General features: G+C 30.0%; 2 protein-coding genes across 3 annotated transcripts in view; both read right to left on the bottom strand.

Moving 5' to 3' along the window:
* Window positions 1-27,272, bottom strand: part of LOC105226312 (ecdysone receptor) — a 319,570-nt gene that overhangs the window by 20,033 nt on the left and 272,265 nt on the right. The gene's annotated exons all lie outside the window — the stretch shown is intronic.
* Window positions 25,664-27,272, bottom strand: part of LOC125777899 (ecdysone receptor-like) — a 79,204-nt gene continuing 77,595 nt past the window's right edge. Inside the window, exon 2 of the mRNA XM_049454050.1 lies at window positions 25,664-25,689. Coding sequence (XP_049310007.1) covers window positions 25,679-25,689 — 11 coding nt within the window. The 3' untranslated portion in view covers window positions 25,664-25,678. The remainder of the gene's footprint in view (window positions 25,690-27,272) is intronic.

Here is a 27,272-nt window from a genome sequence, read left to right as displayed (position 1 = left end):
TTTTTTGGTAAAATATTTTTTTTTTTGAAAGTTTTGATAAAATTTCTTTTTCTTTCGAAAAATTTATGTAACCTATTTTTAATTATTATTTAATTTTCTATTTTTTTTGTAAACAATTTTTTTTTTGGAAATTTTTGGGAAATTTTTTTTTCTGATATATGCTTTTTTATAAAAAAAATAAAAATATTTTCTTTCGAAAAATTTATGTAACCTATTATTTTACAAAACTTTTTTTTGGTAAAATATTTGACAAAAAATCTTTTTTTGATAATTTTTGTTAAAAAAAAATTATTTTATTTTTGATACAATTTTTGATAATATATTTTTAATAAAATTCCGTTTTCTTATAATTTTATATAATTTTTTTTTTGTTTTTTTTTAATAAAAATTTTTTGTGATCATTTTTGATTAAAAAAAAATAATATTTGTTTGATCGAAAAACTTAGGTTACATAAGTATTATTTTATATTTTTTTTGGTAAAAATTTTTTTTTTGGAAATTTTGGAAAAAATTTTTTTTCTAATTTTTTTTGATAAAAAAATTATAAAAAAAAAAATATATAAAATACCTATTATTTTACAATAACTTTTTCGGTAAAATTTTTGACAAAAAATCTTTTTTTTGATAAAAAAAGTATTTTATTGTTGATTAAAATTTGTGTTAAATATTTAAATAACCGTTTTTACTAAAACATCTTTTTCTGATAATTTTTGTGGAAAAAATATTTCCTTTTTTGTCGAGAAATTTATGAAACCTAAGGATATACGTTCTTTATGCTATCTTCTGACGCAAATTGTCAAAGTTGTATGGAGGAAGGTGAGGTGGAAACATACAAGCACTTTCTACTCCATTGTCGACTTATAAGGGTCTTCTTTATGATAAATAGGAGAATTTATAGGAGAATAAAGAAGAATCTTATAAATCGACAAAGCGTAAAGCCTATTAAGAATTTGTTCTAGCTACCACAACAGATCTGAGTTATAAGCTGCCCAAGTGAGATCTGTTTTAGGATCGAACATCTAACCCAATTTAACCTACGAGCTAGTAGCTAGCTTTTAAAAATACTTTAGAACGTTCTCGGAGCGCCACAACATAAAGGCATCTTAAGAGCACGAAAATACTACACCACAAACGAAACGCCGATCTCCAAGCAAAATTGTAACATTGTACACGCCTATTTATATAATGAAAAGCACTAAGTAAAAATGCCACAAATGCAAATAGAACGACAAACCTTTGCATCTTATATAAAAAATTTCAATAGAAATGAAAAAAATGAAAGCAAAAAGATTGCTAACTTATAGAAAAAGCATTGAAAACCGGCAAACAGGCGCCACAAAGGCACAACAAAACAACAAGCAAAAGTGGCAACAAGCTTAAAAAGCGGCAAAAATAAATATCAGCCAAAACGAGAGATGAAAAGAAGAACACAAATGCAGTTGACGTCAAAAAATGCAACCGACTCAAACAGTAAATATGAAATGATGGAAAATGATGTGGCACATAGGTAGCAGTTGCAAGCGTTTGTAAGCTTCTCTAAGCCACACAGATTTTTTGCGGCGCTGCCAGGCGCGGTGGGCGAACGAATTGCAAACAGACGAAAGAAAAGCAAAGAGTCGTACAGCAAAGGGCGGCGTCTTTTCAACTCTTTTGTGTGAGTCGCAAAAAGTGTGCAACAAAACGGAAAACAAGCGTTTACAACAAAACACACAGAAAAATGCAGAGTGATAACAAAAACAAAAGCAAACGACTTTGTAGGTAAACAAATAACAGAACGAGCGTATAAAAATCACAAAAAAGCGATGCAAACGCTGTAAGCAGCTATGATGACGACAAATATAGATAATAGATACGGCTCTGCTGCTTGCCAGGGAAGTGGCGGTGGAGCATTACTGCTAGTGTAAATAGTAGTTGAATCGACGAGGTATGATTAAGTGTTGTTGACAGATAACAGATGACAGCGACAGCGACAGCGAATGGTGAAAAGTGGGTATGGTGAAGAAGAGAGAATGGTGAACAGTGGCTGCACAGCACTTACCTAGGATACGATGCAAAAAATGTGGTGTTCCAGTGTATAAGAGCTGAAGTGGAATCGATGCTAAAAGGGTGTGCAAAAATAGCTTCTGGATAGATGGAATTATTTGCTTATAGAAAGAAAAGAAAGTAGAAATGCTACTCAAGAACGTGGGTTGTAAATAACTGGTACCTACCAGTTTCAATGGTTAAGGTAGCATTATTTTCGCTTTGAGAAGGTTGGATATATTTTGTAGTCAATAAAACTAAAACTAAAACATTCAAATTAATAATTCTTAGAATGAAAAGTTAGAGTTATGTAAAATTAGATAGTTTATGCTGTAGTTTAAAATATTTTGATACATTATTGCTCTCTCAAAAGAATAAGAGATTGACAATCTAAAGTTAGTAAAGAGAAAAATCAATTTGAAACTGTAAAAAGCATGAAAGCCCGCTAGTGTTCTTCGTACTATACGTTGTTTATAGAGCTTGACAACCTAGGAAGAGGTCTAGGCAAAGTCATGATTATTTTCTCACCTCACTTTAGGTTGTTACCTTCATTGTATGGGAACTGCTAGATAGAAGTATGAAAATTAAATATAGGAAAAACAAGAAAACTCGTTAACTTTGACAACTGAAGCTTTGATGCCTTTAACAGGTCTAATCTATGTCATATTTGGTGAAGATATCTTTTCAAATAAAAAAGTTTTCCATATAAAAACTTGAATGTGACGGTTTAGTTTGTATGGCAGCTATATGCTATAGTGGTCCGATCTGAACAATTTCTTCAGAGTTTGTGGCGTTGCTTTTAATAATAATCCATATCAAATTTCGTGAAGATATCTTCTCATATAAAATAGCTTCTCATACAAGAGCTTGATTTTGATCGGTCAGTTTGTATGACAGCTATATGCTATAGTGATCCGATCTGAACTATTTCTTTGTAGATTGTAGCGTTGTCTTGGGCAATAATCCATGCCAAATTCCATGAAGATATCTCGTCTAACAAAATAGTTTTTAATACAAGAACTTGATTTTCAGCGGCCAGTTTGTATGGCAGCTATATGCTATAGTGATCCGATATAAACTATTCCTTCGTAGATTGTAGCATTGCCCTAGAAAATAACCCATACCAAATTTCGCGAAGATATCTTCTCATATAAAATAGCTTCTCATACAAGAGCTTGATTTTGATTGGTCAGTTTGCATGACAGCTATATGTTCTAATAATCCGATATCGGTATTTCCGGCAAATGAGTAGCTCCTTCGAAAAAACAGTGCGTGTGCAAAATTTCAGATAGATATCTCAAAAACTTAGAGACTAGTTCGCATGTATTCAGAAAACCGGACGTGACTAAAACAAGTCAGCTCGTCACGCTGAACATTTGTATGTGTATATTTTGCATAGAATCTCTGGCATTTCTTTTTAGGTGTTACGCATTTTCTACAAATTTAATATACTCTGTTCGGGGTCTATATGTATGCAACAAATGCAACCGTGTATGCGCAACGGTTAAATATCAATTTGACAGCAGCTTTAGGTAAGGTAGCAATGAGAGCTAGACTTTTGTTTACATGTTACCAAATGGAAATAAAACAACTTAAGTTTACATGTAATGAGAAAACACCGGAATAAACATACACACAGTGAAGACGCACAGATGAAGAGTGAAAATTCAAAAGATAAAATTGCATATTGACAGCGACAGTGTAGACGATAAGTGAGTAAACAACATGAAGGCAGGCAGGCAGGCAGCAGCACAACAAATTTGCAGAGGCACAAATATAGAAATATATAGCATGTCATACATATATGCATATATGTATATGTATATATATTTACATGCATGCATATACAGTGCATAGACCATATATGTATATATACTATACTACTATAATATATATATGTACACATATATCTAGAAATAAGGCGACCAAAGTACTGCCACAAAATATATGTATGTATGTGAGGCCCAAAGACCGTTTGTGGCGACGGGAGAAGAAGTGTTAACTGCAATATCGCCACTGCCCTAGTGCTCTTCGTAGAAATTGCTATTGTAAATAAGCATGCAATTTCCACAACTTCACTTGGGGTAGGTAAGCGGGTTGGCAGCTCACATGGTGTGGCACATACATATTTATATACATGCATGTAACACAGCGTCGCATTGCGCACACGTATAGAATTTGCAAGTGCGCCAACACAAAAACAAATACAACAACGTTTAACGTGACTGTGGCGCTTTGGCAAAAGTCAAAGTCATGCCGACGCCAATGCCAATATGGCTGCTACTATTAATGCGGCTGCTGTCCTCCATAAGGCAAAGCCGTTGCTACAAAGAGCTCTAACGCAAAAAAATGTTATAGAAATTGCAATAACAACAAATTTGCATACAAAATGAAATCAAGTCAAAGTAAAAAGGTAGAAAAGCATATTTAAAGGGCGACTCAAGTTGACGGAAAAAGAAAATTCACAAGCTAGATACACATGCATATGAAGCGTGGCAAGCCAAACACGCACAAAGCCAGACAACACAGCACAGGATGTAAGAATATGCTGGCAAAAATTTTTGTAAAACAAATCTATAATAAATTTTGCCACATATTGCACCCACATATAGAGCAGTGTCTGCAGACACTGACACACATACACCTACACACAGTCACCTGCATGCATGTGGAGCAAGTCTAGCATTAAAACGGTAAACTGAATTTTTTGGTACAGTTTCTTACGCTTCGCTTGCGCCACATATTTTAGCCACGTTACTTATAGCAGCTATAGACCTTGCGGCGCGGCGCACAGCACAGCAGGTGCAGGTGCATAACGGTAAGTTGAAGTTTTAGCGAAAGGACGCTAGCTTTAGACCACTTGCCAGAAATTGCAGTCAAGGTGGGTAATAACTTCAGCGCACACAACAGCAATTATAGCACATAACTTCGCACAAGCGAAAGGAAAATCGCCAAGAAAATGGGTGTGGGCCAAAGCGCGCAGCAAAAAAAAAAAAGAAAAGTGGGTGTTATGGCAGGTCGTGGCAGCCAACTTCAAGCCAAAGCCAAGTGTTGGGTGCGTGTGTTTGTGTACGGAAAAATCGATGAATGATGTCACCGGCAGGCAGACTAATTGGCGGCAAAGCTGAAGTTGGCGCAAAGAAGTTTGAAAAAGTTTTCGCTTTGCTAAATAGCTGAGAGTTTCGGCGCGTTGGAAATGGATTTTATGTTGCGAAGTGCAGCTGGAGTTGTGGTTTTAGTGAGATTATTGATAAGTGGAATGGATTACCAATTTTAATTCAATAAATATACAAGTTTTTCAAACAAGGGCTGGATTTTGATTGAACAGTTTGTATGGCAGCTATATTATATAATGATTCGATCTGGAAAATATGTTCAGATATTATAGTGATGTTGTTGACAATAATCTATGCCAAATTTCGTTAAGGTATCTGCTCAGATAAAAAAGTTTTCCAAACAAAGACTGGATTTTGATTTATCAGTTTCTACGGCAGAAAAATAACACAGTTGTTCAATCTAAAAAATATGTTCAGATATTATGGCGATGTCTTTGACAGTAATCTGTGCCGAATTTCGTGAAGATATCTCTTCAAATAAAAAAGTTTTTCATACAAGGACTTGAGTTTGATCGCTCAGTTTGTATGACAGCTATATTATATAATGATTTGACCTGGAAAAAATGTTCAGATATTATAGCAATCTATTTGAGAATTATCTATGCCAAAAGTCGTGAATATATCTCCACACATAAAAAAGTTTTCCTTATATGAACTGGATTTTGATTGATCAGTTTGTATGACAGCTATATTGTATAGTGGTCCGATTTGGAAAATTTCTCAGAAAACTGTAGCGTCGTTTCGTCTGATAATCTATGCCGAATTTCGTGAAGATATCTTGTCAAATAAAAAAGTTTTTCATACAAGAACTCGAGTTTGATTGATCAGTTTGTATGACAGCTATATGCTATAGTTGTGCGATATCGGCGATTCCGACTAATGTGCAGCTGCTTGGTGAGAAAAGCATATGTGCAAAGTTTCAGCTCGGTATCTCAAACACTGAACGACTAAATCGCTTATATAGAAACGTTACTTGCAAAACCCATTTCCACGACAGGAGAGGGTACTGCCTAATAATGCAGACTCGACAATTTTGCTCAGAAATATTTTTTTATCGTTTTAGGCGTCAATACAACAAAAATGAAAACACTTGTCATACCTATAATCTATTACAAAATCTTCGCTAAAAGCAGAAATATACATACATAAGTGAAACATTTGAATGTAGCATCATTTTAGAATAGCAACAATTCACTCATAGTCACGCTAAGTGTGTCGCTGCGTCATCGATTGCCGCCAAACGCTATTTTATGCCGTTCAACCAACTCGGAAAATGCTTGCCTGCGCCGCTAACTCCCCTTGATAAGCTGGTGAGAATACTAGTATAAAAGCCAGTATATAATATATAATGTAAGAGTATATATGTATGTAATATAAAAATGTAACAGTATATAGTACATTATATCTCATATGACTTTTGTGCTGCCACTTTGCATAGATTATTTGAAAATCGCTCACAGAGCAAGGGTATAATAGATGAGTATGTATGTATGTATATAGGCACAGAGCAACAAAAGCGCCTAACAGCGCTGAATATTTACAGAAAGCCCTAAGAAAATAGTGAAAAGAAACTGACAAGCGGGAGATAAAATATTTAATGAAAAGTTGATGGATACTTGCTTTCTTTTACTGGCAGTGACAGTGGCAAGTGCAAATATGCACTCACTAAGCATGCATGTGTGTGTGCGTGTTTGGAAGTATAAAGCACAGGGTCGCATGGGAAGTGAACACGGCGCCAAACGAAGCACGCTGAATAAAAAATACAGCCTAGTAAAAACAATAAACGCAGTTACAAGCGAGCGTATCTACATATGTATGCAGCTACATATATATTTATCTATGTACTACATACAAATATATTTATATATATATGTATGTATCTCTGCAAGTACACAAAGTAATGCTTTTAGCGCATCTAGTGGGTTGAATGGGCAGCAAAGCGCTGCATGTACACATACACATACATACATAATTTGCGTGCAACATTGCCAACAATAACAACAGCAAGAACAATTGTGTAATCGCTACGTAATGAAGTCGGTGCAAACACAACAAAAAAAAAGAAATTCGTCCCACTGACTGCATTGCTCGGTTGGTCGGCGGCATGTCGTCATGCAAGTCGTATGCGGTTGTCGCGTAAACGACGATCATGGGCCCGTTCATGGGCACATTTTTTGGGGTCGTCAGCCAACGAACTCTGCAGCAAGCCAGTTTTTTTTACGTAATTAGCTGGACATGCAGCGCACTGCACTATATAGTCGAGTTATTTTCGCTGCACTTTTCTACTTTGCTATTTTCGCATTGTGCGCTACACTCTTGCTTGGTTTTATTTTCCTTTAATTTCTATTTCTTTTTCGTACTTCGTGTTGCTGTTTTGTCCGTTGGAATGGCAATGGCACGCGAATCGATTGCAAAATGACTGCAATGACGGCAACGGAAGCGCTAAAGCCAAAGGAGTGTCAGCTGTGTTTAGAGCGACTGTTAAGGCCAAGGTATATTGAAAAGGGGCGGCAAATCGCGTGTCGAAGTTGTGTCATAATACGAATGATGACGTTAACGTTTAGATTGAATTTGTGCTAATTATTTTTATGGTAGAAGGGTTTATTGAGGATAATGATAAGGACGTTAAGTTAAATACTCTATAGTGTGAAAATAAGATGGAAATTGAAAGCGTATATGTACATACATATGCACGTTGAATCATTATAACTTAATTAAATGAAAAAGCAACATTTTTATAAAGAAAAACAAATTCCTGCTACAATCTTTTATTTTATAAAAATTAGAAAAAATATTATTTTTCTACCATACTACAAAAAAAATTTCATTACTTTTTGATAAATATTTGTTGTAAATATTTTTTTTTTGAACTTGTCATAAAATTCCACATTTGAAAAGATATTTAAAAAAAATTGTAAAACAAATATTAAAAAAAATGGAAAAAATACATACATACAAATATATGTATATGTATGTACATAAAAAAGATTTTTTAATTTCTTTTTGCAATAATTTTTTGTAAAAGAATTTCAATTTGCCTAAAATTTATTTATTTTTATTAAAGAAAATTGCTAAAAAATAACTATTAATTATTTTTGTAATATTTTTTGTAAATATTGTTTATTGTAATTTTTTAAATGAATAACAAATATTTAAAAATAATATTCAATATAATAATATTTATTTAAAAAAATTGCAAAAAAATAATTATACATTTTTTTCTAAATAATTTTTCTAAATGAATGACAAATATTTAAGAATAATATTCAGAAACATATGTATATTTTTTAAAATATTTTAAAAAACTTCTTAACCAAAAATTTATTTTCAAACTGTCATAATCAAGTTTGTCTCATTTATTCCATAAAAAAAATTTTTAAATATTATAATATTTTATACATATACATAGATCTGCAAAATCTTCAAATAAACATGAAAAGTATATAATTTTAAAATAAATAAACCAAAAAAATTAAATATATTAGGCAAAAGTAAAAATTTTATTAAAAATTAATTTTTACTAACATTCTTGTAGTTTATAAAAATCACAGAAAAAATATTTTTTTGTTATTTCATACCTTTTAAAATATATTTTTTTTATAAATAAACCCTTTGTGGAATTTTTTGTGGCAAGTTCTTAGACAAAAAATTATTTTCAGATTTTCAAAATCAATTCTGTGTTTTATTCCATCAATTTCAAAAAAAAAAAAATAAAAAAAAATTACATTTCCATTAATCTAAAGTGTATTCATCAAATATATAAAAAATTATAGAAACGAATAAAATTGTAAAAAAGGTTTAGAAATAAATTTTGAACTTTTTAACCATATCATCTCTCTCTTTTTTACAATTTTATATTTTTTATATATATTTTTTCAAAGGAATACACTTTTCACTGTTCTTATTTATTTACAAATTTGTTATTTATTTAAAAATAAAAAATAGGATAAAAATATTACATTTAATTTTTAAACATTTCTATAAAACTCAATTAGAGCTTCAAATCGCATCTACCTCTCTCTTTTTAGCAATTTTATAGTGTTTAAATGAGTTAAGCATCCACCCCTTCTACCCGCTAAAACTGGCCCATCCTAATGAAACAGCACAATTCACCACAGGATGCCACTACATTATAACACACCACACTCGCACCAACCCAACCAACAAAAGCAATGGACAACGGAGAAGCTGACACATTCGATCTCTACCAACCGAGCATCAACACATTCGCTTCCACACTGCGCCGCGATAACACTTCACGCTGCTGTACGGTTATACAATTCAACGATCCTGTGCGCGTTAATTCGATCCGTCAGCAATCCAGAGCGCTACATCGCATCATCAACACACCGGGACACATTCGCATAACGATCGTCTCTCGCTGCTTCATATGGACAGCGTCTCGTATATGTATTATACATTTTTATTATAAACCAATTTAATCGTAAAAGGAGATGTATGTACATATAATACCAAATCAATTAAAATCGTTTTTAATATAATCTAAAGTACACTTTTTTATTTATTGATAAAGTGGAGGTGGGTGAATTAGTGAAAATACATATAATCATTTTAAACATATAGCTTTACAATATATGTTACTTTCAGCACAAATACATTTTTCAAGATTTTTTTTTGTGTTTTTGTAACCAAAAATTTATTCTTGTTTTTTTCTACCCTATTAATAAAAAAATACATTCATTTATTTCGTTTCGATTTATAAAATAACCATTAATCTCAACTAGAGACTCTCATACTCTCAAATCGGCTCCACCTTACAAATATCCGCTCGTTTCGGCTTGCCTCTAACAAGCCAAGAGAACTTGGCGCCACTTTCTTTTCATGTCACTTACAAATAAAAACTTAAATACGTACAATCATAAATACATACATACAAACATATATTCATTCAAGTCAACATACAAAAGTATACAAAAGTTTGCGAATAATCGGCCAAAAACTTTGCTTGAATTGCTATGCAAGAACTTTTCGCGCGCATACCATCCAACTGTACTTTTTAGCTGCCTGTTATGCTTTTACCTTCCGCTCCATGCATATTAATGCACTTTCCTTGCGCATTTTAACTGCATTTCGATATGTATTCAAATGGCACAAGATTCATGTAGAAAGTTTGCAATGCCACTGCTGTGACAGCGGTAAAAAGTTGTACGAGTAAAATGCGAAAACAAAAACAAAACGAAAACCAAAACAAAGCAGAAGTAAAAATAAAAATAAACCGAGTAGTGCCTTGACTTGCCTTAACCCTTACGCCGTGTCTAGCACATGCTCTCGCGCTCTTGCTCAGCACGCCATCTGCAATATGCTCTTTGTGACCAGCTTTCACATTGTTTCCGCTTTCCTGTGCTTTGCCTAGGGCTGTTTACCGTTTTCTTGTTGCCGAGTTTACTGCATTTCTCAGCCATTTCTCTAGCTTTCTAGGTTCTGTTGGTGATTCAAGTTGCAATGCATTTCACAGCTATTTTTGCTCTCTTTTCTTAGTTTTCCTTTTTCACTGCTATTTTTAATAGTTCGGGCTGGTGGTTGGTATTTACTGTTTTAATGTGCGCACGAATTCGTTGTGCGACGCCATTTGTCACTACCACATACAGACATATATATAGTATATGTGTAAAATAGAAAAATTCTAACGCTAACAGGAAAACTCAGAAAATGCAATGAAAAAGCATTGCATACATTTTGGCGCTTTGACCAGGCAAAAGTGTACAAGGCAAAAGAGCGGCAGAGCATGCGAAGCCAAATTGCAGAGCACGCTGTGTAAACGTGCTCCAAGTGAAAGGGGTTGCAGGCCTAATGCATTGGCGTAATATTGCCGGCAAACTAGAGTAAGCGGTAAATTTTACGATCAGGTACAGTTATTACACACTTTCAATGTGGCTTTCTTTTGTTGAGGATAGCTATAATTTGGTAGTAAAAATTGGTATTGGTTTTATGGCGCTGTCTGGAATTTCCACAAAGTGTTTACGGTACTTATTTGAGCTGTATTCCAAATGGAAGGTTTTATTATATTTTTGTTGTGGCAAACCGAGATTTTTAGTAATGAGATAGCGTGCAGAAATATAAGGTCAAAGGTTAATTATTTCGTAAGCAAACTGTTACCTATATACGGAGACATCCGTTATATGTATAGTATGACGAACTTGAAACTATATAAGTGATTGAGATAGGGTAAGGTAAGCTATTGAGTCAGGGAGTTTTATTCACTTAAAAATAAAAACAAAAATATTTTTTTAAGAATAAGAAGAAATAAATTTATTAATTTTCAAATTCATTTTGAAATATTTTGGAATCTTCTGATGCCGCACACAAAATCCATGAAGACCTTCGGAAAAAGTGTTTGACAACAAGTAAGATTTTGCTTAAAATTGTCTCAAACCCTAAAATCAAATAATTTATTACAGTGACATCTCTTATAAGAGGACACTGGCGGGACGAGCCTTGTCCTTAATAAACATCAAAAAATGTTGGAACCGGCCAATGGAGATGCCGTTTAAGAGAGATTTCACTGTATTACTTTAGAATAATGGAGATAACATGCGAAGGACTAGCCAAATTTTGATTTTCGACAAAATGCGCGACTTCCTCCCCTATAAGCGGACACTGGCAGGTCAGTCTTTTTACACGATTAATAGAGTTGTCCGCTTAATAAATTCTCCTTCATTAACTTCAAACATGGTGTCCGCTTAACAGAGCGTCCACTTAATAGAGCGTCCGCTTAAGATAGATTTAACTGTATTATTATATATTAATACAGATAACAATCAAAGGACTAGTTAAAAATTTTATTTTTGACAAAATGACGGCTTTCCCGAAAGTGTCGTCTTTTTTTTTACTCTTCTGAGTAGCAAGGGTTAGATAAATAGGTTATTTACTCGTGAGGCCACGCATAATTCCACTTGGTATGTTAGAGAAACTAGTATATTGTAGGGCCTAGAACTCCTAATTCTGAATTGAAAAGACCTTCGCATATCTACAAACCACCTGGAATCTGCCAAAAATATGTTGAGGCGACTAATATCAATTTCCGTCAATTGGACGGGTTCATAAAATATGTATATGGCTACTGAGATACATAAACCTCAATTTGGCGAAAGCTGGACAGTGGAGCAGTAAGTGTCTAGATATTTCCAATTCATATCCCACATTGCAATAGTGACAAGTTACGCCGGGTAAAATCTTTAGCTTCACTCTGTAAGTCTTAATAGTACAGTGTCCAGTTAGATCGTTTATCATTGCGGCGATGTGAGTTTTGCTAAGAGTTAGTAGTTAATTGGACCTTTTACATTTCACTCAAAGATATGGTTTTGCTAAGAACTGGCAGCCAATTGGACTTTTTAAACTTCATTCTAGGCCAGAAGGGTTTCGCAGTCTCACAAGTGTTGGATCCAGCGCCCGAAAGACAGACGAACCTTCCTTCTTCTCCCTATCCTGCTGGAATTTCGATAAGAGTATCTTTTCTTGCAAGCTTATCGGCTTTACAATTTCTGACGATTCCGCTGTGGGGCAGGCACCCACACAAGTTTAATATGGAAGTAGCCTGCTACTGCTACTACGTATAGTCATGCAATCTTTGACTAACTTTGAAAAAAAATGTTTCCTTCGACCATCAACTGACAAATATATCCGAGAAAATCGTAGGAAAATTTCAACGCAGATCGGTTCAACTGTTTCAAAGAAATCTTTTTCACAGATTCTGAAAACAGCATTTCGGGGAAAAACGCGTTTAGAGCTTCGGAAGCCGATTATAATAAATTTAGATGCTTACAAATACGCGCATGTCTCCCGAACGGTTTGACGGATCAACTTCAAAATTTCAGTGAACATTTTCAAATATATGTACATTCGATATATGCTCGTATGCTCAGCGATTTTTTGAAATAAATAAGAGAATATAACACCTCAAGTACTAAAATACAATTTTCAAGAGTCGGCCCATAACAGCTGAACAGCTAGAAGTTCGTGCTCAAGCTTCAAAACTCAGAATTTTCACCGCTGTTGTCGCTATGTATTTATTTAGTAATGGTATGATTAATCAATATAGAAACTTCATACCAAAGATAAATAATATATAATCGGGTACGTGTGAAAAGATTTGAATCACCTTTTGATAAAAAAAAAACGCTCAATGAGTATTAGTTCTTCCAAAAATCGTATGATATGGAACATTAAGTTCAATATGTAACTCGAAACCAAAACTATACTTTCAATACTTATACGTATAGCAAATCAGTTACTAAAATCTTAGAGCACAATAGACCCTATGTCGCGGTGCATTACCTCATTAATCCATCTAAAATCTTCAAAATATTAATTTCAGCAGCTTTCTACCTCCTCCAGCTTTAATTTACGCCCCACATCTCGCCTCTTCTAAGGTCAATGCAAACATTTTTCTTCAATTTAAAAGCTTGTGCTTACAAATCCATAAATCTCGCTTACAAGCGCACACGCAAGCTGCCGCACCTACAAAAACAATAACAAAAGCCAAAAAAAAAAACAAAATTCGGAACAAGAAATTACACAAAATCCGCAAGCGCGAAACACGCTAAATGAAATGAAATTAAATTCTCGCACTCGACCGGAAGGCATAATTCAATGCCTGCTGGAGTGTAAGCGTGGAGCAGAGGACCCGTTGCTGCTGCTGTTATTTGCCAGAATGCAAACAGAAATAAAACTTTAGAGTTACGATAAGCGCATGCAACTTTTCATGCACGCTTTTTTATTACTTTTACGCGTTTTGCCACAATACAACTACATACATATAAATAAATAAATATGTATATGGAATACGTATCTGTAAACATATCTGCTTAATGCATATAAAACATGTGTATGTATGTGTGCATATTTTCACTTTGTGTTGCGCCACATATGTATGCATGTGTTTGTGCTCATGTATGCACATGCAACCCTGATTTCACGTAATTAAAATATTTTCATGTAGCTTGTAACAGCTCCTACAATGAATAGTACCAACGCCACAAACATTTATAGTGAGGTAGGCCACCGAATGCAACCCTACCACACACACCCCACATAGCTATGCAGCATATTATACAGCGGCATGCACCACCCCATATTGTTGCTAGCAAAGCTTCCCGAAGTCATTTACATATGAGCGCAAAGCACTGCTGTGCAAGAACACAAATGCTCTGTAGGAAAAATTTGGAGTAAAGTGAAGCGAATTTTTTCAGAGCATGATTAAAAAAAAGTGAACAATTCTTTGAAAAGTTAGGTGGCATAAATTTTAGGGTATAACATGAGTTATAATTCGGTTATAAAATTGGTTATAATTAGGTTAGAGAATAGGTTACAATTCGGTTATGAATCCGTTACATTTTGGGTATATTTCGGTTATTTTTCGGTTATAAGCCTTAATATTTCTAAAGAGAGTAATTCACTTAATTTTTTCAATTTTTGGAACTCAAAACACGTATTAATTCCTCTACCAATCGGTTATAGAATAGGTTATATTTCGGTTATAAGCAGTAATATTTCTAATGAGAGGCAGTTACTCCAAAGAGAGTACTTCACATAATTTTTTTTTTTCAATTTTTGGAACTCAAACCAAATATTAATTCCTCTATCAATACAAATAATCATCAATATCTAAGCATAAATATCGCCTTATTATTAGATATCAGTAATCAGTCATAAGTAAGACATTTTTTGATTTGATGCTGCTGCATTTGCCTTCATGGCATTAACTCACAGTAGCAAACATGTCTACATATATAGGTATGTAATATATCCTTTCTGTGCACACATAAATAAAAATAGAGTTCATTCCATTGTTTGCTTTACTGCTGCTTACATCTCATTAAATATACTACCAGATACGACTCCTATGTATATACTGGCATACCGATATACATATGCATGTAGTGCACTCGAGCTGACAGGCCCACTATGTACAAGCGCACACTTACGCTGGCAGAGTTTGCAAATATTTTTTACTATTTTTTTTTTGATAAAAGACGTTAAAAAAACTTCAACTTGGCAATGGTTGGTTGTAGTAAGCAGTGTTTGTTTGCTCTCAGCGCAAACAGAGTTGTATTCTCTAAATTAAATTTTAATACCATTTTAATTTTAAACTATTTTAGTTTTCATTTTAATTAAAGATTAAATTTTAAGTTAATTTTTTTAATTATAATTAAATTTTAATTTTAAAATAAATTTGGATTAAAATTAGAATTTCAGTTTAGTTGTAATTCATTTAGTTCGGATTTTAATTTTGATTTCAATTTTAATTTTTCTCTTAATTTTAATTAATTTCAATTTCAATCCAATTTTTTTTATTTTTACTTTAATTTAATTTAATTTAAATTTTAATCTAAATTTTAATTAATTTCAATTTCAATCCAATTTTTTTATTTTTATTTTTATTTTTATTTTTACTTTAATTTAATTTACTTTTATTTTAAATTTACTTTTAATTTTGATTTTAACTTTAACTTCCCATTTCCCCTCTTATATTTTCAACTTGCTGTTTTTTTGTAGTGTTGCCTACTTTTTAGCGCATTCAATGCCCGTCAGCAATGCAGTGAAGTGCATTGTGATTTTCGCTTTATATACCGTAGTTATATATGTATTTATACATATGTATGTACAACTTCATAGAATGGAATATCCTAAAAAACGCACATAAACAGTATTCAAAAGCATACATTCAGGCGCTCAAAGATAAATATGTACATACATTTATACATAGTAGTATCAAAACGTTATACGTTGGAGATTTATTTATAACATTAAAGATCTTGAGTTATTATAGATAGTTAAAGTTTAAATTCCCTTTTAGTTTTTTGCATTAAAACAAAAAAAATGTCGAGAAAAAATTAAAAATTTGAATCCTCCAACCATACTATGCCATATATAAACTAGCTATACAAATGCTACTCGATTTTTTCATATTTATGTTTAATTTTTTTAATTAATATAGTATAAACCTTACTATCAACAACTCAAATTTCTGTTTCGCGCATTGAATGTCACGTTTAACAGTAATGATATTGACAAAACAAACCACCAAAATGCAGCATCACACTTATGAAAATATTATTAACGACAAAAGCAACAATACTAAATAACGTCGCGTTGAATAAAATCAATAACAACAACAAAAACTTCAACAAAGTTAGCGATATTTGAGACAAACGAAGTGCTGGAGATGTGAGAGAAGCGCTATTTTGACGGCTTTTGGTAAATTTTTTGGTTATCACTGGCATTCCACCGCAAACAGTGATGAGTCTAGCCAACTGCAGTTGTTGTAAGTAATAATAATGAAGAAAGTAAAGCCCAACGTATCATCAGCTGGCGTTAGGATTGTCGACTTGTCTGTTGCTTATCATTCGCCAAATGGGGGCTTACCACACTGGTTTGCATATTTATTTTTTGCTGTTCTGTGTGCTTTATGTCTGTCGTGACAGACAGCTGTCGACAATTGTTGTCGCTGTTGATTACAGTCAACAATTTCATCAAGTTGGCGCACGACGCGACGCATAAACATTTTTATGATGCGCTGCATAAAGTAAATTTATACAAAAAAGCGCGCAGACAATTATTTCTGTGCGAAATATGCGCAAAGATGCTGCAATTGAATGCAGAAGAGCGAGACTTTTTTGTTTTAGTTTCATCACTTCTTTGCGGATTCTTTAGTAATGTGGGAAAGTATAGATTTCGTCAAAGAAACTTATTTGATTTTGTGAGTCTTTTAATAGTCTTTTCGTATCTTTTTAGACAAAGTGTGCTTTTCTCCCCAAACGGTTGCTTATTTGCCGGAACCACCGATATTAGACCACTATAGCAGCTATATGTCATACAAACTGATCGTTCAAAATTATGTCTTTGTAAGGAAAACTTTTTTATTTGATGAGATATCTTCACGAAATTTGGCATTTATTATTTTCTAATGCAACGCTAAAATATCTGAGGAAATCCTTTAAATCGGATGACTATAGCATATAGCTGTCATACAAACTGAACGTTCAGAATAAAGTACTTATATGGAAAACTTTTTTATAGGACATAATATCTTCTCGAAATTTGGTAAAGATTATTATTGAATATAATTCTACAATCACCGAAAAAATTGTTCAGATCGGACCACTATAGCATACAGCTGTCATACAAACTGAACGCTCAAAATCAAGTTCTTGTAGGAATTTTTTTTATTTTCTGAACTCTTTTTCTTTATTTGCTTACGTAATTTTTTTTCTTTTGTTTTTAATCTTGCTGCACTTTTAACAGTTTTCAACATTTATGCAGTTCTTTCTAAAGTACTTAAGCTCCACTTAAGGCACTCGGTGCGTCACTGCCCAACGCGGTAGTCTTTAATTATGTACATTTTACAACAACTGACTTTTTTGTTTAATACACCGCCATTTCATTATTATTGCAGGCACTCGTGTAATCTTGTTTATTTACACTTTTTCTTTTTATTGTGCTTTTATTCAGCTACATTATGTTGACAGTATCTGCGGTTGCATTGTTGGTGTCAATGATGGATTTCTGGCGCATATATGTATGTATGTAAGTTTACTTGCATGCATATGCACATATTTATGTGTAGCTTTTAACTATTTTACATACTTTTTTTATAACCGCAATCTATTCTTAATTTTTGAGTCCTTACGGTATTTATAAAGGCTGCCTTTCGGCCTTCAAGCTTGAGTAATTTATATTCACATTTTAATTTAATTTTTGCAGAAGACAGGCCAATGTAGAAATAATTGTAGTTTATGTGAAAATTTCTATAGTTTTTAATGAAAATTTTAGTTTTTAACGTTATGTTTGGTTTATAGCAAACATGAGTTATGCTTTGCGCAAAAAAGTAGGCAACTTAATGTATTATTTTTGATAGAAAACAGCAAACAAGTTAAAATCGCAGCAATTTCTTTACAAAATATACGTAAACTTACAAAAAAAATTTATAAAAACTTAAATTAAATACATAAAAAATATATTTTCTAAAAAAAAAAAATAATTAAAAAAATATATATTAAAAAAAAAACAAAATATTTTTTCAAAAAATTTTTTAAAAAAATATTTTTTCAAATAAAAAAAAAAAAATATTTAAAAAAAAAACAAATATTAGAAAAAAAAAACAAAATGTTTAAAAAACTATTTAAAAAAAAAAATATTTTCTCAAATAAAAAATACATATCTCAAAAAAATATTTTCCCAAAAAAAAAAATTGACAAAAAATATTTAAAAAAAAAAAAAAACAAGTTGTTAAATACGTAAAAAAATATTTTCTAAAAAAAAATATTTAAAAAAAAAACTAAATATTTTTTCAAAAAAATTATATTTTCTCAAATCAAATAAAAAACATAATAAAAAAAAAATATTTTCTCAAAAAGTAAAACTTTGACAAAAAATATTTCCTAAAAAATAAATTCTCAAAAAAAAATTCTAAAAAAAATATTATATACATATGTTATATATAAAATAACATAATTCCTTAGAAAAAAATGTTTCTCAAAAAAAAAAAAATATTCTTTTAAACAAAAACCACAGAAAACTCAGAAAATATGCTCATTAAAGTTTTTATATATTTTTTTTTAACTTTTTTCATTCCAACAACAACACCGTCAAACAAATTTGCAATATTCTATTTTCAAATTTAACGCCAATGACTACATTTATGCATACGTAACTAAAGCCATTAGTTCAATTTGCTTTCAACGGAAATGAGCACAGCGGGGCTAACAACTCAGAAAAAGTCTCGAAAAAGCCTCGAAAAAATACTAAAAAATCAAAATAAATTTTTGCAAGCGTGTAAGCTGGAGTATAATATACATAAAAAATAAGCAGTAGTCATGTGTTATTGAGGCGCTGATTTTGTTAACTGCCGAAAATTGTAAAAAAAGCAAAATAAAAAGTAAACTGCAAAAACATAAAATTAAAAAAAATCCAAAAAAAATGCACTCTAAGCTGGAGCTCAGTCATACACTGAGTTTCATAAATTTTTCTCAAACTGTTTAAAGCATTCAAATTGCAAGTTATATAATATACATAGAATAAAAATTTGATTTTCGCACAAAACTTTTGGCATTAATCGAATTTCATCACAGCAAAATATATACACAACATTTTCTTTATATCTTCATATATTTAGTTTTTATTATATATGTTAGCAGTTGTCTGCTGTCTAAATGTGCTTGAGCCACCACATACTATTTACTTCGTAATTTTCCACATAAAATGAAATCTAATGCCACAAAAATAATTGATTATCCAAAAAATGAGATTTCCCAGAAATTAGTAATTAACGGGTGATTTTTTTGAGGTTAGGATTTTCATGCATTAGTATTTGACAGATCACGTGGGATTTCAGACATGGTGTCAAAGAGAAAGATGCTCAGTATGCTTTGACATTTCATCATGAATAGACTTACTAACGAGCAACGCTTGCAAATCATTGAATTTTATTACCAAAATCAGTGTTCGGTTCGAAAATTTTTTATCGACAAATTTTGTTCAGCGATGAGGCTCATTTCTGGTTGAATGGCTACGTAAATAAGCAAAATTGCCGCATTTGGGGTGAAGAGCAACCAGAAGCCGTTCAAGAACTGCCCATGCATCCCGAAAAATGCACTGTTTGGTGTGGTTTGTACGCTGGTGGAATCATTGGACCGTATTTTTTCAAAGATGCTGTTGGACGCAACGTTACGGTGAATGGCGATCGCTATCGTTCGATGCTAACAAACTTTTTGTTGCCAAAAATGGAAGAACTGAACTTGGTTGACATGTGGTTTCAACAAGATGGCGCTACATGCCACACAGCTCGCGATTCTATGGCCATTTTGAGGGAAAACTTCGGACAACAATTCATCTCAAGAAATGGACCCGTAAGTTGGCCACCAAGATCATGCGATTTAACGCCTTTAGACTATTTTTTGTGGGGCTACGTCAAGTCTAAAGTCTACAGAAATAAGCCAGCAACTATTCCAGCTTTGGAAGACAACATTTCCGAAGAAATTCGGGCTATTCCGGCCGAAATGCTCGAAAAAGTTGCCCAAAATTGGACTTTCCGAATGGACCACCTAAGACGCAGCCGCGGTCAACATTTAAATGAAATTATCTTCAAAAAGTAAATGTCATGAACCAATCTAACGTTTCAAATAAAGAACCGATGAGATTTTGCAAATTTTATGCGTTTTTTTTTTAAAAAAAGTTATCAAGCTCTTAAAAAATCACCCTTTACAAGCATGCTCACACACACACTACAGACATATAATGCACATGGCTGCTAAGAACTAACTGCCAATAAATATTGGCTATCCCCTTCGTTTGCCCATGAAATCGAAATTTTGCGGGCTCAAATTCGCCACGCTGCCTTGTCCTCAGCCGTGGTCTTTGCTTTCGTTGTGTGCTTTCGTTCTCACTCAACTTTTAGCTGGATTTTATTACAAAAGAAATATTTTGCTGTGCTAAGCTGGAAAATTCTACTTTTTTTCTGTTTTTTTTTTTACCTTTTATCTTTTTTTTATTTATTTATTTATTGTTTTTTATTTTAATTAATTATTTATGCTTTTTATATTTTCTTTTTTCTATTTTCTCATTAAAACTATTTATTTGTTTAGTTTTCGAGTTTTGAAATACGGTAGAAAATTTATAGAAAAAAGACTTCAATTTTTTTGAAACAAAAATATATCTTTTGTAATAAATATTTGCCATCCTTTCAAAAAAATAATATTATTTCAAAGAATTAATATTAAATTTTTGCAAATGTTGCAAAAATCAGCAAAGCAATGTGAATAAATCACCAGAAATCACTTTCCACACATTGTAAATGAAATTACTAACGAATTTTTATTTTTTACAAAAAACAACCCACGCATTTCTACAAAAAAAATGCCTCTTATAATCAAAATTCTTAAACAAATACCCGAAAAATTTGCATACTCGTCTGCTGCAAGCGCATGTGATTCATTACTAAGTGAGCACTCAAAATGCCAAAATGACAAAATCGAAGGCGAATCTTTCACTCGTGATTTCATATAAGCGCTTTTTAATTGTCTTTGCATCAATAAATGTATAAACAAAGCAAATTACGCATTTAAATAATTCTTAAATAAATGCTTGTCTGTATTCTGGAATTTTTGTAAAAAAGCGAGTGTGGGCGGTTTGAAGTGTCACTTGCCGTTGTTGTAGGCGGTCAATAATAAATAAAGAGAAATTGTAAATCTTTTTAAATGGTACCGTAATAAAACCAAAATACTTGATGAATTACAACGCCTGAAGTGTACGAAAAGTGTTGAAAATAAATTGCGAGGTAGCAAGCCATGCGAGATATTAATTAAAAAGAGAATGTTCTGCTTGCCACTTGAGGGATTTGCAGTTGTTTTCAATCGATTTTTTCAAGCGTGACAATTGAAGGGAATGTGAGGCAAAAATCAATTAAGAAGGAAAAAGGATTAAGTAAGAACAAATGCGCAATAAAATCTGGACTTTTTTTATAAAAGTCAATTTTAAGTTTAAGAAAATTAAAAAAAGGATATATTGTATATTGTAAAAAAATAGAAAGAAAATTGGAAAAAAAAAATAAAAAAAAAATATATAAAAATTAAAAATCGGAAATAAAAAACTTAAAAATTAAAATTAAACTTATAAGCTAAAATAAAAAACAACTAATTAAAAAATATATAAAAATTAAAAATAAAATGAAATAAAATTTTTTTTTAATTAAAAAAAAACTTAAGTAAAAAAAAATTTTATAAGAAAGGAATAACTAAAATAAAAAAAATACACATATATAAATAAATTAATTAAAATAGTAAAAAAAACTAAACAAAATTAAAAAAAATGTAAATAAATATAAACACGATTAAGCAAAAAGAAAAAAGACATAATTTTACAAAAAAGAATGAAAATAAGATTAAAAAGTAAATTAAATAAAAATAGAGCTTAAATAAAGTTAAAGATGGGAAAAAATTTAAGCAAAAATTAAAAGAAAAATTACATAAAAAAATGAAAAAAAAATATTTAATAAAATAAAAACTAAAAAGTGTAAACAAAAATAAAAAAGTTAAGAAACTCAAAAAATGTTAACAAATTGTAAAAAAAAATGTAAAATAAATTAAATTAAACAAAAGTAAAAAAAATGTTTTTACTTAATTTTTTTTTAGAAATAATTTTATAAAAGAAATAATGTTAAAATAAAAAAAGGTAAGAAACTAAAAAATGTTAGCAAATTGTAAAAAAAAAAAAAATTTTAAATAAAAATAAATTAAATTAAACAAAAGTAAAAAAATAAGCAAAATTAAAATACAAATAATGTTATAAAAAAGAATTATTAAAAAATAAATAAAGTTAAAGAAATGAAAAATTAAAAAATTTAAGCAAAAATAAAAAAAAACATTTTTATACAATAAACAATATATAAAAATTTTTAATAAAAATATAAAGAATACAATGTATAAAAATATTTTTATAAAATATAATTAATAAAAATAGCAATTAAATTAAAACAAAATAAATTTAAAAAATTTTGAAAAAATGAAATAAAAATAAAAAATAATAATTTTACATCATCTATATACTCAAAAATATCAGGTATAGTATGTAAAAATAATAAAATAAAATAAAAATTAATTATATAGAATTAAAAATAATAATAAAAAGTAATTAGATATATATAAAAAAGTATTTTAACGGCATCTATATATTTACCCAAAAATATCAAATATGAAATGTAAAAGTAATAAAGTAGAATAAAAATAAAGTAAAATTAAAAAAATTAAGTATAATAAAAAAAATTATTTTTACGCTGGCAGCTTTATACCCAAAAATATCAAACATGAAATGTAATTAAAAATCCAAACCACAAATTGTACTAGTATACTGCCGCCTATGTAAATATATCATCACGAAAAATATATAAAAATTAAAAATAAAATGAAATAAAATTTTTTTTTAATTAAAAAAAAACTTAAGTAAAAAAAAATTTTATAAGAAAGGAATAACTAAAATAAAAAAAATACACATATATAAATAAATTAATTAAAATAGTAAAAAAAACTAAACAAAATTAAAAAAAATGTAAATAAATATAAACACGATTAAAAAAGAAAAAAAACATAATTTTACAAAAAAGAATAAAAATAAAATTAAAAAAGTAAATTAAATAAAAATAAAGTTTAAATAAAGTTAAAGAAGGGAAAAAATTTAAGCAAAAATTAAAAGAAAAATTACATAAAAAAATAAAAAAAAAACATATTTAAAAAAATAAAAACTAAAAAGTGTAAACAAAAATAAAAAAAAATTTAGAAACTCAAAAAATGTTAACAAATTGTAAAAAACAAATTAAAATAAATTAAATTAAACAAAAGTAAAAGAAATGTTTTTTGCTTAATTTTTTTAGAAATAATTTTATAAAAGAAATAATGTCAAAATAAAAAAGTTAAGAAACTAAAAAAATGTTAACAAATTGTAAAAAAAAAATAAAAAAAATTAAAAAAAAAATTAAAAAGAAAATTAAAAATAAATTAAACAAAAGTAAAAAAAATAAACAAAATTAAGATACAAATAATGTTATAAAAAAGAATTATTAAAAAATAAATAAAGTTAAAGAAATGAAAAATTAAAAAATTTAAGCAAAAATAAAAAAAAAACATTTTTATACAATAAACAATATATAAAAATTTTTAATAAAAATATAAAGAATACAATGTATAAAAATATTTTTATAAAATATAATTAATAAAAATAGCAATTAAATTAAAACAAAATAAATTTAAAAAATTTTGAAAAAATGAAATAAAAATAAAAAAAAAATATTTTTATATTATCTATATACTCAAAAATATCAGGTATAGTATGTAAAAATAATAAAATAAAATAAAAATTAATTATATAGAATTAAAAATAATAATAAAAAGTAATTAGATATATATAAAAAAGTATTTTAACGGCATCTATATATTTACCCAAAAATATCAAATATGAAATGTAAAAGTAATAAAGTAGAATAAAAATAAAGTAAAATTAAAAAAATTAAGTATAATAAAAAAAATTATTTTTACGCTGGCAGCTTTATACCCAAAAATATCAAACATGAAATGTAATTAAAAATCCAAACCACAAATTGTACTAGTATACTGCCGCCTATGTAAATATATCATCACGGAAATGTCACTTTTTTACTAACACAACACATTAAAACAAGCGCTTGATTGACAGCTGTCATTTTGCAAGAAACGGACAGCGAAATTCAGCGAAAGGAAAGCAACAAAATATTACCAGCGGCAGCACAGAGTAAAAATTATAATATTTTTCGCTTTTTTTTAAAGAAAGAAAGATAAAAAACAATTCATAAAAATTTTTAAGAAAAAATTTAAATGTTACCAGCGATAACAAAGACTAAAAATATAATAACTTTTTTTCGACAATTTTTTATTTATTTTTATTTAATTTTTTTTTTTGTTTTTTTTTTTATTTCTTTTTGATTGTTTTTTTTTTTTTTAAAGAAAAATAAAGATTTATAATAACTTTTCTGTATTCTTTTTTTTTTTTGAAAGATAAAAACCAAAACTTTTCTAAGAAAAAATAAAAAATGGCATATTTCATACCCATTTTATAAGGCATATTGAAACTGTCAACTGAGGGCATACTCATTTCCTCTGAGCAACTAGTTGCCAACTACTATTTCCACCAGCTAATTAAATATTTAAATAACAGCAATGTTGACTAATTGCACAAGCATTGACACACTTACTAGATTGCGCAAATAGAACTCAAAGTTTCATATTTTGCAAAAAGTTGGAATTTCATAAAAAAGGGGAAATTGTCTACACAACTTGCGTATTTATTTATATATTAAAATTAATTAAAAATTAGTTTAGGTTGAGCAGTGCTTTCGCAACGGCTTATACATGAACATATATAAATATATATACATACATAATGTGTATACATACATATATATTTTATATCCACATCACCACATTTAGTTTTCATATATTTCCATTCATTTCATTTCACTTAATTTTATTTTATTTTATTTTCTGTTCATATATGTATGTATGTAGTTTCGCCCTCTTAATGTTAATTGCAAAATAATAGATAAGTGCGTGTTTTTTTGTATAAAGTGTGTCAAGGAGCATGCCGTTCGGCATTCTGTGTTTTGTCATGCTTACTCAGAGGCCTATGTATTGTTGCCGTTGTTTATCGACAAATGCGTACTTTTAGAAAGTACCGTTTGAAAAGCATACATGATTTGCATGTAGGCGTACACTTGTCTTTCATTTTTGCAGCTTTTTTTTCATTGAACAAATTTTTTTTTTGGCTTAAGTTGACTTTCTATGAGTTATAGATAAATTTTGATTCATGATAAAAAATATGTTGCATAAAATATAGTTGAACCTTTCCATGTAAGGTTTGCAAATAGTTGTATGTATTGGTATTTGTTTTATATATCACATATGTATATTTTCTTCAATATTTACAGTACCTCATAAAATTATGCGCTCAAACCAGTTGAAATTTTAGAGAAATGAGAAATTCCGTTAACAGCAGCTAATTTATAACATACCTGTAAAGAAAGAAAGTGGAAAATAGCGATTAAATATTTTTAGATAAATGAAAATTAAAATAAAATTAATTTATTTAGCTCAGGGTAGACCATTTTAGATAGAAAACATTTCATATGTGTTTTTCCTGATTTTCTTAAAAAAGCGTTTAAGCCATTTCATGACTTTTAAAAAGTCACAAATGAGTTAGAGGCAAAATATTAAAAGAAAGCTCAGGTAAAGATTCGCATAATTTTAAAAAAATAACCATATTAGCATAAGACCCATTGAAAACGAAAAATAAAATAACAAAACGGAAAGAAAAATAATCATATACAGGCAATCTGTGATTGGTAAGAAGAAGGTGAGGACCGTGGCTGAATGAATTTAATGGTTAAAAACGACTTAAGGGGTTACAAAAAATCGATTTTTTTATTGTCTTGTTAAATTTTACAACAGGTCTAGAATATTTTCCGAAATTGATCGAAGTAATAGTCTCAAAGATATAACCTTGAGAACTTGTGCTCTGGAGGCTAGCTAGGTTTTTTCTCGAAAATTTATTTTTGAACTTGGTTGGCAAGATTTCTCGACACGACACGACTAAAACACGTATTCTTTTTACTGTAGATGATCGTGTAAGGAGTTATGCTGCCAACGCGGGCGCATTTTTTTTCGAGGGGTCAGCGGAAATTGCGTCGCAATGGCCGAGTTTAGAATATTTTTTTTCAAAAATTTCAGAATTTCTTTGTTAATAGTGTATGTTTGTAATATTAAAAAAAAAAATATAATAAAATATTTTATTTTTTATATGAGAAAAAAATTGTTGAAAAATGCTGTTTTTTACCCGAGGAAACCCATGTAAGCTTTTAACTTGATTTCCGTCAAAACTACAAGTCGTCTAGAAAAAAGTTATATGGTAAAGTTATAGGCAAAATTGTAGGTAATGCAAAGACATACAACTGCTATATTCACAACTTTTTCACATAACTTTAAAATTTTTGTGAAAAATACAAAAAATCAAGCTTTTTTTAATTTTGTTTTGTACAAAGAATTCTTTTTCTTGAGTCATTTAGTGAGACTCATTTCAACAGTTGCTGAGCTACAGTTTACTACTGTGCAGGCGCTCAGTTCAATCAGCTCCATCAGTTTAGGCATCTCCAAAGACGTTTTCTCTTAAAATTGGAGGCAAAAGAGCCGACTCTAATAAAAAATGTTCTGCAGGCTCTATTTATAGTTCTCCATGCAAGGATCTACCAGTTTTTGTTCCGAACAAAAACGTTCAAAATTTTGGAGTTTTTTCAACTGAAAAAAAACGGCGCTGTTTTATAAACTTTTGATTATGTTTTCAAACGCAAATCATTGAAAGAACAAAACCTTCTGCGATGGAATTGAATTGGGGTATTTAGCCTGTTTTCGGATTCTTCACATATAATACTTAATACGTCTTCTACTTTTTTATTGGCGGAGTTACGCGGTTATAGCCGAGTTACTTGATACTTAGAGAAGAAAAATTCGTTTTAATACTAACTTTGAACTCACTTTATTTTTAAAAGTGATTCGTTTGCCATATTGCGTCACTAAAATGTATGAAATAATTTATCATCGT

This window comes from Bactrocera dorsalis, chromosome 3 (genome assembly GCF_023373825.1).
Source record: "Bactrocera dorsalis isolate Fly_Bdor chromosome 3, ASM2337382v1, whole genome shotgun sequence".
In the NCBI taxonomy this organism is placed as follows: Eukaryota; Metazoa; Arthropoda; class Insecta; order Diptera; family Tephritidae; genus Bactrocera; species Bactrocera dorsalis.
This window is presented reverse-complemented; position numbering and strand designations above follow the sequence as displayed.